The sequence below is a fragment of the Scylla paramamosain genome, chromosome 13, assembly GCF_035594125.1.
Source record: "Scylla paramamosain isolate STU-SP2022 chromosome 13, ASM3559412v1, whole genome shotgun sequence".
Lineage (NCBI taxonomy): Eukaryota > Metazoa > Arthropoda > Malacostraca > Decapoda > Portunidae > Scylla > Scylla paramamosain.
Window position 1 is genome coordinate 22,059,585 of NC_087163.1, and position 17,291 is coordinate 22,076,875.

The following is a 17,291-nucleotide window of genomic DNA, read 5'->3' on the forward strand; positions in this document are numbered from 1 at the left end:
GAATCGAACGAGTGGTGTGCTCACTGATCCCTGGACCAGCGCAGCGCCAAGGTCTCCGCGGGGACTTGGAGGGAAAGCCTTGGGACTCAAGCCTCGGTTTGCAGGGACACCAGGAGGCCGCAGAGGAAGAGGAGAAGGAATAGAGAAAAAGAGAGTGGGAGAAAAGTGAGAAAAAAGAGGGAAAAGGGAAGAAAAGGAGGGTGATTTTTTTGCTTAGTCTCTAGTGTTTTGGTATCGTGCTTGAGACGGGAGGAGGAATGCATGACTGACACGTGTTACTGTGAAGCGCCCCTCCCTCCCTCTCTCCCTCACGCTCCTCTCCCTCCTCTCCCTCTCCCAACCGTCCCTTCCTCCCCCCGGCGTGGATTGAGTGGTGCCACGGTGGGCTCGCCGTGAGGGTGGCTTCAATCCACTCTTAAACACGTGCGGCGCGAGGCAAGTTCCCACCGATACCACGAAGAGGACAAGGAGGAGGAGGCAGGAGAACACGTCAGCAGGGCGCCTCACCTCCCACACGCCCTCTGCACCAAGCGTCGTCAGTGGGCAGCCGTGCAGTCGTTTCCAATTGGACAAACAGGACCCTCAAGGCTATAAATAAAAGGGTTACCTCGCTGTTACCTCGCACCGCTTCGCCACGTCTGCCGCTGCCCGCACCCGCCGCCCGTGGGAGCCCTCGTCAAACTCTCGCCTCTGAGGGGTCGACACGCCCCTAACACGGATATTATGCTGATCTACGGAGCCGCTAGTGACCTGTCTTGGCTCCAACACCCCAGCACCGTCATTGCCTACCACGTATGACCAAAAAAGCATCATTCCTTGGTCACATATCCTCCCCTGGTCTTTAGTCCTTTGCCTCATATCCTAGTTCCTCCCTCCCTCCCTGAGCCTGCCTGTCATTCATTCCCCTTCCCTCAGAACCTGTAAAAAATTGCCGCTTGCTCATTATTGAACTTGAGGTGACGGGAGACGAAGGAAAGAAGCGCCTCAGGTTGTGTTGTGTTGTGTTGTGTTGTGTTGTGGAGTTGGCGTGATTAGTTGTGTTGTCTCTTCTGTGTTGTGGTGTTGGGAAGTTCTGCTCGCGCGGGAAAGTGTGTGGCGGACGTGAATGTTTTAGGGAAGGAGTTTCGTGATGGGGGGTAGGGGGCCAGGGGAATGGGGATGGGGGAAGTTGTTCCTCCTCCTCACTTGGACGTTCTTGTAGTGGAAGTTTTAATGCGTTGTTGTGTCTTCAGTTGTTTGTTTTTCCCGTTTTCTCTCTTAGAGGTTTGATGACTTGCTGGTGTTCTCGTTTTTTATGGCGTGGTGGTGATGATGCGGTGGAGGTGTTGAGTATTATGTGTGTGTGTGTGTATGTTTGTGTTGGGGGGGATGCCTTGAACTGGTTGAGCGCAGGTGTGGGGGTGTTAAAGCGGCTTAAGATGTACAAACGTGTAATTATTTCCCTGCAGGTGTGTGTTTGTGTGTGTGTGTGTGTGTGTGTGTGTGTGTGTGTGTGTGTGCGTGTGCGTGTGCGTGCTTTTGTTGTCTGGGTTGGAGATGTCATGTGTGAGGAGGAGCAAGTGTTGGAGCATCTTGGGTGGAGCATTGGGGGGGATAATCGTGTTTGGGAGGAGAATGAGCCGCTTCTGTCAGTTCTCAGGTGACAAGGAAGGCAGGGAGCATCGTGCGGTGGAAGGCAGGCAGGGTGGAAGGGAACGGAAGGAAGGAGGGAGGGAAGGAAGGTTGTTGGGTATGGAAGGAGGGAGAGGAAGAGAGAGAGAGAGAGAGAGAGAGAGAGAGAGAGAGAGAGAGAGAGAGAGAGAGAGAGAGAGAGAGAGAGAGAGAGAGAGAGAGAGAGAGAGAGAGAGATAATGACCTTTTGTTATCTACTACTACTACTACTACTACTACTACTACTACTACTACTGCTACTGTTATGGAAAGAGAAGGAATAAGTGATGAAAAAAGTGAAAGGCAACACATTTATTTTTATCTTTTTTTTTAAAATTTCATGTTACGTTGGTTTTTAATGAATCACTAATTGAATGTCACTTCTACTAAAAGAATAGCAAAAACTATCCCGAGTACTGCTGCTTCTGCTACTACTACTACTACTACTACCACTACTACTACACCACCAGCAAACGCACCACCACCACAAACAACACCACAAAAACACAACAAAACTTTCCACCACCACCACCACCACCACCACCACGAGTATCATTACATCCACCACGAATCTAAACACCAGTAACACCAGCAACACCACTTCCGTCAGTTGCAGCACGGGGCTCAGAATTCGTGGCTCTGTGGGTCTGGTCGTACATTCCCTCCGGCAGACATTCATGATCGCGGTAATGCATTCAGAATGAGGCGAGTTGACGTGACGTATTAATATGATCCGAGTCCCTTTAGCTGCGGGGAGGAGATTGTCAACGCGGCGCCTGTCTCGCTATCCATTACTGATATTATCTCGTGCTCTCTCTCTCTCTCTCTCCCTCTCTCTCTATCTGAATCATTTCTGCTCCACACCTTCATTACTTTCCAAAGCCTACAGTTGAAGTGACACGTGTTTTTAAAGGTGGTTTTTGTGGTTCTAGTAGCAGATTGATAATATTTCTGCGTTATTGATTCGAGAAACACTCCTGAGAACTCGGTTAATCGTCTCTGTGGCTTTTCAAAGATAGTTAAGAGAGCAAAGCGTTTCTCAATACGGATCAGCCTCTCACGCTCTCACTTATTCACTCTCTCTCTTTCCTTCTTTAACTTTCCTTTACTAATGTATTCTTCCGGAAAAGTGTCTTAAGGGGGAAAAATGTTCAAATGCCTTGTGCCTGTTTTCATTCGCTGTCTGGGGGAAAAAATGTGGTGGGAAAATAAAGTGAGGGGAAAAATAGTGTGATTTCCTAAGTGGTAACGGGAATGAGCGGCTGCCTGACTCGGTTTCTCTCTCTCTCTCTCTCTCTCTCTCTCTCTCTCTCTCTCTCTCTCTCTCTCTCTCTCTCTCTCTCTCTCTCTCTCTCTCTCTCTCTCTCTCTCTCTCTCCGGGATGTTGATTGGTGAGCGAAGAGGAGGAGGAGGAGCAGGAGGAAGAGGAAGAGGAGGAGAATAATGTAATATGTTCATAGTCATCATCATTATTGTCATTATTGCTGTTGTTCTATGATTGGGTTTATTTTTTTATTTTCTATTTTTTTGCGGTTTTTAGTTTCCGTAGTAATTATGACTTGTATTATTATTATTATTATTATTATTATTATTATTATTATTATTATTATTATTATTATTATTATTATTATCATTATTATTATTGTTATTATTGAGGTTATGTATGTGTCACTTTCCTTGTTTTATTTTGAACCTCTCTCTCTCTCTCTCTCTCTCTCTCTCTCTCTCTCTCTCTCTCTCTCTCTCTCTCTCTCTCTCTCTCTCTCTCTCTCTCTCGTAAGTGTTAACCTTCTTTCACTTTCCCCCCTTTTTTTTTCCTTTTTTTTTCTTTTAAATTTTTTCCACCATTCTTGAGGGACGTGAGGGAGAGAGAGAGAGAGAGAGAGAGAGAGAGAGAGAGAGAGAGAGAGAGAGAGAGAGAGAGAGAGAGAGAGAGAGAGAGAGAGAGAGAGAGAGAGAGAGTGACGGACACGAACATCCCCATTAATGAGGTGGAATTGGGAAGATGACGGAAGGAGGGAGAGGAGGAGGAGGAGGAGGAGGAGGAGAAGAGTGGAGAGGTAATAGAGAAGAGAAATGAGACAGACAGACATGGAGAAAGAGATTGTTGCTTTTGTGTTTTGTAAAATGTTTAGGACTTGTTGTTGTTCACGTGAATGGTTGAGAGAGAGAGAGAGAGAGAGAGAGAGAGAGAGAGAGAGAGAGAGAGAGAGAGAGAGAGAGAGAGAGAGAGAGAGAGAGAGAGAGAGAGAGAGATTACATATTATATTTTCTCTTTTAGTTCTTAAGCTCCTCCTCCTCCTCCTCCTCCTCCTCCTCCTCCTCCTCCTCCTCCTCCTCCTCCTCCTCCTCCTCCTCCTCCTCCTCCTCCTCCTCCTCCTCCTCCTCCTCCTCTTTTGTAGCCATCTTTTCATCCCTATTCATTCATACACGCATACATCCACACACACACACACACACACACACACACACACACACACACACACACACACACACACACACACACACACACACACACACACACACACACACACACACACACACACACACACACACACACACACACACACACACACACACACACACACACACTGCAGTAATAGAGAGGGAATCGAAGTCACGGGAATATTGCGAACAAATTGCATGGAGCCAACCAGGTGATAGGGAGGGAAGGGGAGGGAAGGTGAGGAGGGAGAGAAGAGAAGAAGGGCTGGGTATCGGAAGTACGTAGTGAGCGGGAAGAGGTAAGGGAATGGAATAGAGAGGGGAGGTAGCGAAGAGACAGAAGGAATAGTAGGAAATGGGGAGGGGGATAGGAAGGTGAAAGAAGAAAGTGGAGGGAATGGTGAAGGGAAATAATGATGGAAAGAGAGAAAGTGGCGAAGGAAATTAGTGAGGGGAAAGACGCGAAGAAATGGGGATGGAAAGTGAGGGGAAACAGAGAAGGGGTAGGAAATGTCAGTACTGAGGGGGAAGATTGGAAGAAATGGGGATAGGAGTGGGAAGGGGAGGAGAAAGAGGGGAAAGAAATGGGGATGTGGAGTGAGGGGAAAGAAGGAAGGGGAAGTTTTGGCTTAGTTCTCTGGGGAGTGAAAGGCAATGGGCTGGTTCACCTCGGAGTGTTTTCCCTAATTCCCCTCTTTCTCTCCCCTCTCTCTTCCATATCTTTCATTTTTTCCCCTTTCATTTTTTTCTTTAAGTTTCATATGACTATTCTTACTTTCCATCTTTTTTCCCTTCTCTCCTTCTGTTTTTCATATAATTCCCTTTCTGTTTTTTTCCTTCTTTTATTCATTTTTCCTCCTCACTCTTTGTCCTTGAATACCTTAAAATTTTCTTTATTTTTTTCCCTCTTTTTCCCGTATTTTCTCCTTTTCCCTTTATCCGTTCATTTATTTCTTATCCTCCATGTCTCAAATCGCCCCCCATTCTTTTTCTTTCCATCATTTTTTCCTCCTTTAATTTCCCTGCTCTCCTCTCTCTGCTGCGTCTTCCCCTCCCGCTTTCCCTCTTTTCCACCCTTTCCCCTCCCTCCTTTCCTTCCCTCTATAATGTATTTCCCTTTCCAATTTAAGTTTTTCCTCCCCTTTCACTCCCCTCTCTCATCCCTCGCTTTCCTTTTTTTCCTTACATTCCCCATAACCTTCCCTTGTTGAGCTCCTACATACAAGTTTCCTTCCCTCAATAACTTCTTGTTTCCCCTCTAGTGCCTCCCTGACTTCCATTGTTTCCCCTCCTTTTCCCTCTCTCTTTCCTCAGATCAGCCGCCTCCCACCTGTGTCTCCAGTCAGTCACCTGCGGGTTAATTACCTGTTTCTGTTCCTAGAAGGGGAAAGGATGAGAGGGAGGGGAGGTGAAGGGACGGAGAAAGGCTGTCAGAGGATATAGAAGAAGGAGGAGCAGGAGGTGGAGCAGGAGGTGGAGGAGGTGGAGGTGGAGGTGGAGGTGGAGGTGTTGTGTTGTTGTCTGTTTTTCCTTCCCAGACCATAATAGCTTTTAATGGAAAATACTTAGATACATGATTGATGTGTGTGTGTGTGTGTGTGTGTGTGTGTGTGTGTGTGTGTGTGTGTGTGTGTGTGTGGCGAGTAAGGACACACACTCGACATTAATATACATAAATACGCACATATCTATCTACCTACTTACACACACACACACACACACACACACACACACACACACACACACACACACACACGTCCCACGCACATAAATAATCATCTACATGGAGGAGGAAAATAATGTGCCTATTTCTCTCACTTTACAATCCTTTTCCTCTTCCTTTCCTCACTTCCTTCCTTCCTATTCTCCTATCCCCTTTCTTTCTCCTTTCTTCTACCATTATCCTTCCTTCTATCCATTATCCTTTCCTCCCTACCCTACATTCTTGTCCTTGTCCTCTCTCCCTTTCCTCCTGTCCTCCTTTCCTCCTTTCCTCCTTTCCTCCCATGTAACTCTCTCTTGCCCTTGGTCCGTGTTTCTCCAGAGGCACGTAGGCTATTTAAGGGCACGTACAAGCTCCATGGACACGCCCACCAACAGAGGAGGAGGACAGGAGGGATAAAAGAGGGACAGGGGAGAGTTGAGTAGGAGGATGAAAGGACAGGGAGAGAGAGAGAGAGAGAGAGAGAGAGAGAGAGAGAGAGAGAGAGAGAGAGAGAGAGAGAGAGAGAGAGAGAGAGGGGGGGGGTAGGCCTTTGGGTATACTTAAACACCTCTACTCCACACGTACACTTGACTACACTCTCTCTCTCTCTCTCTCTCTCTCTCTCTCTCTCTCTCTCTCTCTCTCTCTCTCTCTCTCTCTCTCTCTCTCTCTCTCTCTCTCTCTCTCTCTCTCTCTCTCTCTCTACAGTGATACACAGAAGACATAATATTTTTACCATTCACACACACACACACACACACACACACACACACACACACACACACACACACACACACACACACACACACACACACACACACACACACACACACACACACACACACCGAGTTGTCGCTTCAATTTCCAAGTTATGAGTTTTGGTTTTAGTTCAGCTGCTTCGGAGGCTTCTACCTGCCCTCTGTAATTAGGTGGAGGGGAGGTCATTACGGAGGAGGAGGAGGACGAGGAGGAGGAAGAGGAGGAGGAAGAGGAGGAAAAGGAGTCACGGTGCCCTAGTGTAATTGGAGGGAAATTAACGATCCTCTTTTGTTCCGACAACGACCGTGTGAGAGAGAGAGAGAGAGAGAGAGAGAGAGAGAGAGAGAGAGAGAGAGAGAGAGAGAGAGAGAGAGAGAGAGAGAGAGAGAGAGAGAGAGAGAGAGAGAGAGAGAGAGAGAGACGGCTGGCTTGGTGCTCATTAATGCTCCAGTCAGGATATTTCTAATTTTATTCTTGCCCACCTCGACGGTCAAAGGTTTAATGAGGTCACCTGACAATACTGGATCGTTTTAATGAATAGTGATAATAATAATGATAATAATAATAATAATAATAATAATAATAATAATAAACATGAACCACAAGGTGAATATACTGTATTTAATTTTTATTTTCATTACTTTTCCTAAGCTGGGGAAGGATACGTAGGGAAGAGAGAGAGGAAGAGGAAACAGGAACCAGAGGAAATATTAATACTGGGAGTGAGGGAGAGTATGAGAAAAGAGAGTAAAGAAGTGGGGAGAGAGTTGGTAAGGGGAATGGGAGAGGAAATAAAAGGAGAGGGAAACAAGTAGTAATAGGACTGCGGAGAGTAAATGAGAGAGAGAGAGAGAGAGAGAGAGAGAGAGAGAGAGAGAGAGAGAGAGAGAGAGAGAGAGAGAGAGAGAGAGAGAGAGAATTACTGAAAAAGTGAGAGTAGAGTGAGGGAAAGGTAACGGGAGGGAAGAAAGGAAGGGAAGAGATAGTTGGAATTAACTAATGCTAGGAGAGAGGAGAGTGGGAGAGGGGGAGATTAGGGAAGATGGGATGGTAAGGGGAGAGGGGGAGGGGAGAGGGGGAGGTGATATATAATTAAAGTACTGGTTATTAATGGGAAAATGATAATATGTTAAGGTTTTTTGGTCTGTCATCCTTTTTTTTTTTCACGTGGGAATTGAAAAAGGGAGTTTATATTTTAATGTTTTAGAATTGTAGTGTGTTTGTGTGTGTATTGACTCGTAGTAGTAGTAGTAGTAGTAGTAGTAGTAGTAGTTAGTAGTAGTAGTAGTAGCTATTATTTTTCTTGTTGTTTTTGTTGTAATAGTAGTAAGAGTATTTCCTTTTCCACCACGACTACTACCACTATACCACTATCACTTCACACACACACACACACACACACACACACACACACACACACACACACACACACACACACACACACACACGTGCACGCAGCAAGACTCAGGGAATGATAACTATGAGGTGTTTAAAGTTCATATATTCTTTACATTTTTCCTTCTTTTTACTTGTGTATTCCTCCCTTACTGAGGCGTGGGAAGCTGGAGACCTAGAGAGAGAGAGAGAGAGAGAGAGAGAGAGAGAGAGAGAGAGAGAGAGAGAGAGAGAGAGAGAGAGAGAGAGAGAGAGAGAGAGAGAAGGGGGATAAAATTAAGACAAAAATACCGACAGAAGCCTTAGATGGAGAAAGCTAGTCGAGGGGAATTAAAGAAGATATCTTCAAGGCTTAGGGGAAAGTGATGTCGAAATCAGAGAGAGAGAGAGAGAGAGAGAGAGAGAGAGAGAGAGAGAGAGAGAGAGAGAGAGAGAGAGAGAGAGAGAGAGAGAGAGAGAGAGAGAGAGAGAGAGACGCTAAGATATTTGGGAGTCAATTTGTAAAGCGAGAAAGAGAAAGAGAAAAAAAAATTAGCGCAGCAAGGAATGAAGTCAATGAAAAAGAGGAGGAGGATGCTTTTAAAAGGGCAGAAGACTTGAAGAGGAGGAGGAGGAGGAGGAGGAGGAGGAGGAGGAGGAGAGAGAAGAGGAAGCAGAAGAAGAAGAGGAGGAGGAAAAGAAGGAAAATTAAGAAAGAAAAAATATGCAGGCAAGAATAGAACGTAAACGGAAAAGTTGATAGAAATGGTTAAAGTGTTGATGATTATGGAGACGGTGATGATAATGTGGAGGAGGAAGAAGAAGAAGAAGAAGAAGAAGAAGAAGAAGAAGAAGAAGAAGAAGAAGAAGAAGAAGAAGAAGAAGAAGAAGAAGAAGAAGAAGAAGAAGAAGAAGAAGAGGAGGAACAGTAGGAGGAGGAGGTAAAGGTGAAGGTGAAAGAAGACGCAGTTCGTTAATGACCTTTTACAAGAAAGTGGAACGAAATATTTAATCTTCCTCTACTTGCACTTAAGTGAGGAAAGGACTCGGAGGCTTGAAGGGTCTTGATCAGAGAGAGAGAGAGAGAGAGAGAGAGAGAGAGAGAGAGAGAGAGAGAGAGAGAGAGAGAGAGAGAGAGAGAGAGAGAGAGAGGAATCATTAATCAGGAGAGTTAGGGAAGATGGTACTTATGGAAATGATTGATCCTTATATTTAATTCAAAATGTTGAGATTAAATGTGGAAACGCCGACTTGAGAGAACACACACACACACACACACACACACACACACACACACACACACACACACACACACACACACACACACACACACACACACACACACACACGTTCTCTCAAGTTTTTTTTTTCTAATGCCTGTGCGTAAATATTGTGTGTGTGTGTGTGTGTGTGTGTGTGTGTGTGTGTGTGTGTGTGTGTGTGTGTGTGTGTGTGTGTGTGTGTTGCGTCAGGCTATCTCCTTCTTTCTCAGAATTTAAAACATTTATACGGTATCTGTTTTTTAATCGAGTCTTTCACGCCGGGAAGAGAAGATGAATAACACTGCACGAATAAAAAAAAAAAAAGAAAAAAAAGCAGAAGGGAAAAAAAATCCTTCATATATTTTGCACATCTAAATCGAATATTCCTTTACATCTTCCACCGCAAGTGCTTTTAATTTACCATTTTATTATATTACCTTAACCTTTCCTCCTTTTTTTTGTGTGTTGAGAAAGTATAAGAGAAAGAACTTTTATTTATTTTTCATCGTCGTGGGTTTTCCAATGCAAGTAAGACCAAGGAAGACCAGGATTACAGTAATTGATTATATATCACTTGAGCCTTTAATTTTATATATATTTACTGTGTTGAGAAAGTGTAAAAGAACGAACTTTCTTGTTGTTGTTTTTGCTGCTGCTGTTGTTTTTGAGTTTTTCGATACGTGTTCCGGAAAGTAAAAGGCCAAGCAAGACCAGGATTACAGGAACTGCAGGCCAAAGGTGCGTGAACGAGGCTCCGGTGCGTTAATGAGGGATTTCTCTAAGGCTCCAGGTGTTTGCCTTGAAAAGAAAACAGAAAAAGAAAGCGTCAAATGAAAAGTAAGATATTTTCTACCCAGAATTCACGGCGTTCAACCCCCCCCCCTCTCTCTCTCTCTCTCTCTCTCTCTCTCTCTCTCTCTCTCTCTCTCTCTCTCTCTCTCTCTCTCTCTCTCTCTCTCTCTCTCTCTCTCTCTCTCTCTCTCTCTCTCTCTCTCTCTCTCTCTCTCTCTCTCTCTCTCTCTCTCTCTCATCCTTAGTGCAAGATAATGTTACGGTTTTTTCTCATTATTATAAACTCATGAACATTAGTAAGTGTATGTACTTAGGTTGTTTTGCTGGAAGAAAAAAGAAAAAAGGATAAACTTACTCGTTAAAAGAGGGATTATACTTAAATTCCCCAGAGAGAGAGAGAGAGAGAGAGAGAGAGAGAGAGAGAGAGAGAGAGAGAGAGAGAGAGAGAGAGAGAGAGAGAGAGAGAGAGAGTTATTTGAATCGCTTGGTGGATTACTACTACTACTACTACTATTATTATTATTATTATTATTATTATTATTATTATTATTATTATTATTATTATTATTTTTATTGGTGAAATTTGATACTCGTCCCAAAAACTCCTAAAGATATTCCTGTTTACATTTGTCGCCTGAGGGAAGTTTTCGTGACTCAATAGAAGCGAAAATGTTGAAGAGAAGTGACAGTATTTGGAGTTGGTCGTCCTTCCTGCCTCTTCCCTGTCCGCTTTTCTGTCCGTATCTCTCCTTTTTTTCCCATTTCCCCTCCTCTCCCTGGTTCGCCCTGTCTTTTCACACATTTTCTTTCATTTTTTCCCCATTCGCTTTTTTTTTATTGTTTTTCTATGTCTTCTGTTCAGTTTTTCTGTCCGTGTTATCTCTTGTCTCTCTCTGTCTCTCTCTCTCTTCACCCCGTCGTTTAATCTCCTTCTTTTTTCCCTCTTTATTCATGTTCTTTTATTTACACTTTTTTTCCCGTTGTCTTTATTGTTTTCTGTTCTCTTTGTTCTCTTGAGTTGTTGTTCTTCAGGATTTACTGTTTCCTCTTTCGCAACTGTTTTTATTTTTCAGTTTTTCCTCTTTTTTTCCCTCCCGCGTTTTTAGATTTCATGTTTCAAGTGTTTTCTCTTTTTTTCTAGTTTTTCCTTGCTCTCTCTCTCTCTCTCTCTCTCTCTCTCTCTCTCTCTCTCTCTCTCTCTCTCTCTCTCTCTCTCTCTCTCTCTCTCTCTCTCTCTCTCTCTCTCTCTCTCTCTCTCTCTCTCTCTTAGGTCTTTGTATTCTTCCCTTTTTTCATCAGTTACTCTTTCCTTCTTCATTTTATCTGATTTTCTCCACTTTTCCTTTTCTTTAGTTGTTTGTTTTTCTCCCTTCTCTTCACTGGTTCTTGTTCCTTTTTTGTTTCTTTTGTGTTTCTTTCTCCCCTGTTTTTCGTTGTCCTTTTCTGCTTCTGTTCGTGGAGGTGTTAATTTTCTTTTATTTTTTTGTTTCTGAGTGTTTCTGAGTATGTGTGTGTGTGTGTGTGTGTGTGTGTGTGTGTGTGTGTGTGTGTGTGTGTGTGTGTGTGTGTGTCTCCTTCTGTTTATCTTTTTTTTTCTCCCTTGGTGTTTCTCTCCTTATTTGTTTTTGTTCTTTGTTGGGTAATTCCGTGAGTTTTTTTTTTTATCTTTTCTTGTCCTTTTTTCTTTTATTTTTTCTTTCTTTATTTTTCTAGCTTTCTTTCTGTTCTTTCCTGTCTTTTTTTTTTCTTGTTTTTGTGTGTAGTTTCCCTTTCTGCCTATAGTTTTCTTGTGTTTATTCATATTTGTCATTTCTCTCTGTTTCTCTTCCTGTTCTTACCTTCTTTCCATTTACGCTTTTCTTTTTTTTTATATATCCTTGTCATTATCTGTCCTTTTACTCCTATTCCTGTATGCTTCTGTCCTTTCCTTCTCTCGGTTCCTCCTGTCCTTCAATTTCTGTGTCCATTTCTATTCTTCCTTTATATTCCTGTTTCCCTCAATAATCTGCCCCCAATCATTTCACCATTCCTGTCTCTTTATCAGCTTTCCATCATATTTCTGTCTTTTCCTGTTCTTTCCTGTACGTTTTTCTTCCTCCTCTAAGCTGGCCATGTCCTTAGCTATTCCTGTACGTGGGTGTTCTTATCCCCTTGGTCTTTTGTTATTTTTTTCTCCCTCTTTTCTCCAGCGGTCGTTGTGGTGTTGGTAAAATTATTACAGGGATCTCAGGAGCTCACGGCGCGGTGCGAAGGGGATTTTAGGAGGAAAGAAGGAAATCAGTGACTTATTGAGCCCATTAAGCTGCACAGAATGAGGAGGAGGAGGAGGAAGGAGGAGGAAGGAAAGAGAAAGAAAGAGTGGAAGATGAGAAACAGAGAAACTAGGAGGAGGAAGAGGAAGGAGAGAAAGGCAAAACAGAAAGATGAGAAACAGAAACTAGGAAGGAAGGAGAGAAGAGCTAAGAGAAGAGGGGGAAGTAAAGAAAGAAAGAAGAGGAGGATGAAGAGAAGGAGGAAGGAGAGAAAGAAAGAAGAGGAGGATGAAAAGAGGACTAGGAGGAGGTGAAAGAGGAAGGAGAGAAAGAAAAAAGAGGAAAATGAGAAACATAGAAACTAGGGTGAAGAAGGACAGGAAGACTTGGAAGAGGAGGAGGAGGAGGAATGAAAGAGTGAAAGAAGAGAAAAAAATTGAGAAAGAGGGGGCTAGGCGGATAAGAAGAAGGAAGAAGGAGAGGAAGAAGACAAGAAGGAGAATGAAGGAAGGAAAGAAAGAAGAGGAGGATGAGAAAAGGACTAGTAGGAAGGAAGAAAGAAAGAAGACTAGGAGAATGAGAAACTGGATAAAGGATGAGGGGAAGAAGAGGAAAAATGAGAAATAGAGAGACTAAGAGAATCAGGAGGAAGGAGAGAAAGAAATAAGAGAAAGATGAGAAAGAGGGCAACTAAGAGGATGAAGGAGAGAAAAAGGAAGACTTGGAGAATAAGGAGGGGGAAGAAAGAATAAGTGAAAGAGAGAGGAATAAAAAAAATGAACTAAAAAATAGAACGAGGTAGAAGAGAAAAAAAATGAGGTAAAGAAAAAAATAAAGAAAAAAAGGAAATAAGGAAGGAGGAAATGGAGAACGAGTAATGGGAGAGCGGCTCGGATAAATGCGAAAGAAAGAAAGAAAGAGGAGGGCAAGGAATTTGATAAAGGTTAAAAAAAATGAAGAACCGGGAATTAAGTGAGAGAGGAATTAAATGTCCGCATATTTCCCGCGAATTTTAAAATAGATTAAAAAAAATCGTGGACGAAATGATGAAAAAGGAAAAAAAATCGACAAAATAATAACAATAAAAATAAGAGTAAGAAGAATAGAATAACTAGAGCTTTGCGAAAAATTAGATTGCAGAAGAGGAAGACAGCTGGAAATGGGAAGAGAATTAAGAGGAGGGGGACGAGGAGGAGAGGGAGTGCTCGAGAAGTAATTAGTTATTTAATAATCGTTCTACCGTTGAAGATTATTTCCGCTTTAAGTATTGGAGGGGGAAGATAAGCCTATCCAAGCCGGGGCAAGCCAGTGGGCGCGCCGCTCCTCTGCGTGTGGCGGAGCGTGACGATTTAATGAAATGAAAAAAAAAAAAAAATGCTAACGAGATATTCAAGGAACGAAGAGAATTATTAACAAGCATATGATCGTTACTCCTGTCCACTTGCTCTCTTTAATTAACCTACTGACTGTAAAAAGATAAATAATGGAAATCTGATATCCAGTTTAGTCACGTTTGGTTTCTTTGTGTTAAATGTTACTTTTTATATTTTTTTTTTAGATATTGAACGAAAGCTGAATTGTTGACAAGTATCTCGCCGTTATCTCTGTCCACTTGATCTCATGAATTGACCTGCTGATTGTAAAAAAAAGGAGAGAATAATGTAAATCTTGGTAAGTTGTTGGGGTTTTACTGATATGTTGTTGATTGCGGGGAAGAAGGAGAATGATAAAAATGTGATATTCAATTTGGTCACGTTTTCTTGGATTAGATGTTATTTTTTATGTATATTATTTATGTATATATTTTGTAAGGTGCAAGAAATGTGAAGTGTAACGTGAAATTTCTATTCGTTTTCCTCTTAGTGATATATATTTTTATCTCATTTCATTATGAAATATATCGTTCGACTTCATTATTCATTTTCTATTTTTTTTTTTATTTTTAGTTCTCTCTGAAGCTTGAAGAAATATAGTTATCGAAGTATGTATTTTATCTTTCGCATTTTATTTATTTATTTTTTTCTGCTAAACACACATAACACACATTCTGCTCAGCATGTATACGAGTATATATTCTTGTTGAGAGCACCGTTCGAATAATTACCTCCTCATCTCTTTATTTCTGAAACAAAACTGCAAATATCTACCGAACTGTATTAATTCTCATCCTTACAAATTCTCCAACACAGATAACCTTCCTCTCATTTCGCATATGAAAGAAGAAAAAAAAAATACCCTACTTTCAAATTCCTACAAGTAATTTTCCCCTTTTCTTCCTTTCTAAAGCGCAAAGGAAAATATTTACCGAGATGTATCCGTTTCCATCCTTCTTGCTTTTTTTTTCGTGTCTAGATAACTTTTCTTTCATCTTGCATATGGAAGGAAGATGCTTCGCTCTCCTTTCCTGCATTTCCAAAACCGCGACATGCAACGTAATCTGGAATTTGCGGAAGTATAACGCGATTGGGAGAGTGAGAGAGAGTGAGGGAGAGTGAGAGAGAGAGAGTGAGGTAGAGTGAGAGACTTGTGGTATAAGAGAGGAGGCTGTGGAGGAGAGAGAGAGGAACGAGAAGATTGGGAAAACATTCTCTCTCTCTCTCTCTCTCTCTCTCTCTCTCTCTCTCTCTCTCTCTCTCTCTCTCTCTCTCTCTCTCTCTCTCTCTCTCTCTCTCTCTCTCCCCCCGTATCTAAGGACAAATGGACAGCAAGGTTTCCAGGGAGACGAATGTAAGAGTTGGACTGAGGGAGGAAGGATTACAGGAAGGGAGCAAAGGGAAGGGCGAGTAAAGTAAAAAATAGAGAAGAAAGAAAATGGGAAGAAAGATGGAAGGTGAAGGAGTTAGAAGGAAGTAAAGAAGAAGGAAAAGGGGTAAGGTGAGATGGAGGGAGGGAGGGAGGGAGGGAGGGAGGGAGGGAGGGAGGGAGGGAGGGAAAAAGGTGGAGAGATGGCTATAGGTTGGTAACGAAGAGATAATGATGAAAATTGTGCTTATTACAGGTAATGGAGAGAAGAAAAGAAAGAGAAAACGCTGGAGGGAAGGATAGAGGGAAGTAAGGAAGGAGGGAAAAGGTGGAGAGAAGTTGGCGAAGAAAAAGGAAAATATGGGAGGAGAGGTCAGTAGGAATGATAGTTAAAGAAGTAAAGGAGAATAAAGATAGAAAGAAGAGATAAAGGAAGGTTAAGGAGAGGGAAATTATTGGAGGAAAAGTTTGTAGAAGTGATAGATGAAGAAATAAAGAAGAATAAAGATTGAGTGAATGAATGAAAGAAGGTTAAGGAGGAGAAGAACATGAAAGGAAGGACGGGAAATAAGGAGAAACAGATGATTAGAAGTAAAATATAGAAACAGAAATTAGGAATAAGTAAGAAATTGGCGAAGTGAGGAAGGAATGATTGTTAGAAGGTAAATATAGAAGGAAAGATAGAGAATAAAGGGAAGAAGTGATAATTAGAAGCTAAATATCGAAGCAAAGATAGGAAATAAAAGAGTTATGATTAATAAAGCAAATAACTTGTTTTCAGAATGCGTGGAAATCATTATAAACTTAGGATTGTTAATGAAGTTAGTGAAGTTTTTAAGAACATTTTTTAAGGGGAATGGAGGTAGCGGGAGGAAAGTTGTTATATTACATTATCAGCTGTAGTAGTAGTAGTAGTAGTAGTAGTGGGAGAAAGAGGAGGAGAATAGTAGTAGTAGGAGGAGGAAGAGGAGGAGGAGGAGGAGGAGGAAGAGGATTTTTCGACTATAATTCCTTAGCACACCCACATTTTTCCACGCACGTACATTTATCCTATTAAACTGCAATGTGTGTGTGTGTGTGTGTGTGTGTGTGTGTGTGTGTGTGTGTGTGTGTGTTTGTTTGTGTTTGTGTTTGTGTTTGTGTGTGTGTGTGTGTGTGTGTGTGTGTGTGTGTGTGTGTGTGTGTGTGTGTGTGTGTGTGTGTGTGTGTGCTGCATGCTGAAGTAGATTGCCGGTCTTGGGTACTGCAATTAGTGAACTCGAGCTGGCTAACTTATTCGTAGAGAGAGAGAGAGAGAGAGAGAGAGAGAGAGAGAGAGAGAGAGAGAGAGAGAGAGAGAGAGAGAGAGAGAGAGAGAGAGAGAGAGAGAGAGAATATACGTACTCGTAACAATTCTGAAGATAATGGAGACTACACAAGCTAATAACACACACACACACACACACACACACACACACACACACACACACACACACACACACACACACACACACACACACACACACACACACACACACACAGGACCACCACCACCAAGCCAATCAACACAAGAAAAGAGGACTACATTCTGAAACACTGCGCCGCACTCCACTACATTCAACAAGCACTACTAGTTGAAGTGACGTACATTTAAAGGTATTTTTTTTACAGTTTTAACCACACATTAACAAAACTCACGCATTACCAACAAAAAATCTTGAGGACCCTGCAAAGCATCTCTGTGGCCTTGGAAAACAGTAATAGTAAAAGAGAGAGAGGCAGAGAGAGGCAGCGAAGCGTCTCACAATATCCCGTAGCACCACAACACAGGAGCATTACGGGAGACACCAGATAGAGATGCTGGGTAGACTGATGATGTTAAGAGGGGAAAGGAGGTTGCCGGACGTCCATGCCAGGAGGCGGTGTGGATAAAGGACGAGCCCTGAGCCACCTGACGCCCACCTCCATGAATAAATTACCCGCCGAGTGACAAAGGCGTCGTCCTGGGGTGTGGCTTGGGCGCCGCCACACCCCGCAGCCACACTAAGGCGCGGCGATCGGGGGAGTTGTAAAGGAATATAAAGGAGGAGCGAGTAATGGGGGTTTGTGGATTTGTTGCTTCTTAAATGTTTTTGTTGGATTTGAGGGGTTGTGTGTGAGAGAGAGAGAGAGAGAGAGAGAGAGAGAGAGAGAGAGAGAGAGAGAGAGAGAGAGAGAGAGAGAGAGAGAAACAATCAATCCTAAGTTTCGTAATATTGTCAGTATTTACCTTCCTTGCTTCATCCCTTGCGTTTCTTTATTCCAGATTCATGCTTTATTTTCATTTTTTGT

The 17,291-nt window shown here is 42.6% G+C and overlaps 1 protein-coding gene across 16 annotated transcripts in view; it reads left to right on the forward strand.

The window, feature by feature from the left end:
* Positions 1-17,291, forward strand: part of LOC135106514 (multiple PDZ domain protein-like) — a 456,199-nt gene that overhangs the window by 56,066 nt on the left and 382,842 nt on the right. The window contains exon 1 of one of the 16 annotated variants that reach the window (XM_064015618.1): positions 1-792. This exon is cut by the window's left edge and continues 181 nt beyond it. The exons of the other annotated variants lie outside the window; for them this stretch is intronic. Coding sequence (XP_063871688.1) covers positions 724-792 — 69 coding nt within the window. The 5' untranslated portion in view covers positions 1-723. The remainder of the gene's footprint in view (positions 793-17,291) is intronic. 16 annotated transcript variants of the gene reach the window in all.